The sequence below is a fragment of the Solanum lycopersicum genome, chromosome 11 (genome assembly GCF_036512215.1).
Source record: "Solanum lycopersicum chromosome 11, SLM_r2.1".
NCBI lineage: Eukaryota > Viridiplantae > Streptophyta > Magnoliopsida > Solanales > Solanaceae > Solanum > Solanum lycopersicum.
Window position 1 is genome coordinate 54058558 of NC_090810.1, and position 1399 is coordinate 54059956.

The 1399-nt window shown below is 34.5% G+C and overlaps 1 protein-coding gene across 1 annotated transcript; it reads right to left on the reverse strand.

Annotated features, from left to right (window-relative positions):
• Window positions 1-378: 378 nt before the first annotated feature.
• On the reverse strand, window positions 379-1161 carry LOC138339469 (serine/threonine-protein phosphatase 7 long form homolog). The gene is made up of 2 exons (XM_069291070.1): window positions 859-1161; window positions 379-501 (listed from the first exon to the last, which is right to left on the reverse strand). Exons 1-2 carry the CDS (start codon window positions 1159-1161, stop codon window positions 379-381), a joined length of 426 nt encoding a protein of 141 aa, XP_069147171.1.
• Between the last annotated feature and the right edge of the window lie 238 nt (window positions 1162-1399).

Sequence of the window (1399 nt, forward strand, 5' to 3'; positions counted from 1 at the left end):
AAAAAGTCTATGGTACTTGGGAGGAATCTTTTATCGAGTTACCGAGGTTCATGAAAGCTTTGAAACACTTCAATCCTGGAACAATAGTAGAATGAAAAACAGAGCAGCGTGTCGATGTCATTGAAGATGTATTCAACTATGTGTTTTGGGCTTTTAAATCATGCATTGATGGGTTTGTGCATTGTCGTCCTGTTATATCGATCGATGGAACACATGTCTATGAAAAATATGATATCAAGTTGTTGATTGCGATTACAACAGATGGCAACGACTGTATATTACCTTTGGCATTTGCAATAGTTGCAAATGAGAGCATAGAGACATGGACTTTATTTATGGATCATTTGCACTTGCACGTTGTCAAGGGTCGTAGAGGGGTCACATTGATATCAGATAGGCATCATGGACTTTTAACAAGTTTTTTCTTCCGGGTGTTTGTGGCATATCATCCATTGACATGATGAAAGTAATATCTGAAGACGAGAGTGGTGATAAGGTGGTCTGCAAATACAAAATTAGATAGTAGAAATTAAAAAATAAAAGTATAAATGATAGGAATATGCAATGTGATGCAAAATAAAAGTCTATAAAATAACTAATATAAATATTTCAAAAAAAAAATAACATAACATAAACCTATGTAACATCGAAATTCTCATTAACTGTCAGAACAACATCCTATATGATCGTCGTGGAACTCTCCTACACTGTAGATGAAGGACCCGTAGTATGAATCTAAAATTATTAAAACTTAATTTAATATAAAATTAAAGTTTTAATAACTAATATAAATATTTTAAAAATAAATGCGCAAACCAAACAAGACCTGCACATCCTGCAATGTAATCGTGACCTCACCACAGGTAAGTGGAAGCAATGAGTCTCTGGCCTCCAACGCTCAACCATAGTTGTAACAAGGGCACGATCATACTGCATCATGACCACACAAACTACATCATACAGTCCGGACCTACGTAAGATCTCCTCAACACGTTCATGAAATCGGTTCAAACGAAATAAATTCCAGGCATCATTCATGCGCACCGTCCTCATAAGGCTACTAAATGGTATCTCACCTTTCCATAACAATTCTGATTTATGCTCATGCTGAGAGAGAAGAAGTGTACGATCAATCGGTTCAGGATTCACAACACGCTCCATTATATATTGTAAGAAAAATTATATTAATTCGTATAATATAATTATATTTTGACATATTAATGCCTTGACAGTTCTGCTTTTTATTTACTTCTATAGCTTTGTTGGACCTCTACGGTAAAAGTAAAATTCTATATTTTACCTCTTATTATTTGTCGAGGTTCCTCAGCGAGGTTTTAGCTTTTAAATTGTGAAGGGGAGTAAAGGAAAAAAAAAGAATACTAATTGAGTAAGTAGTGAA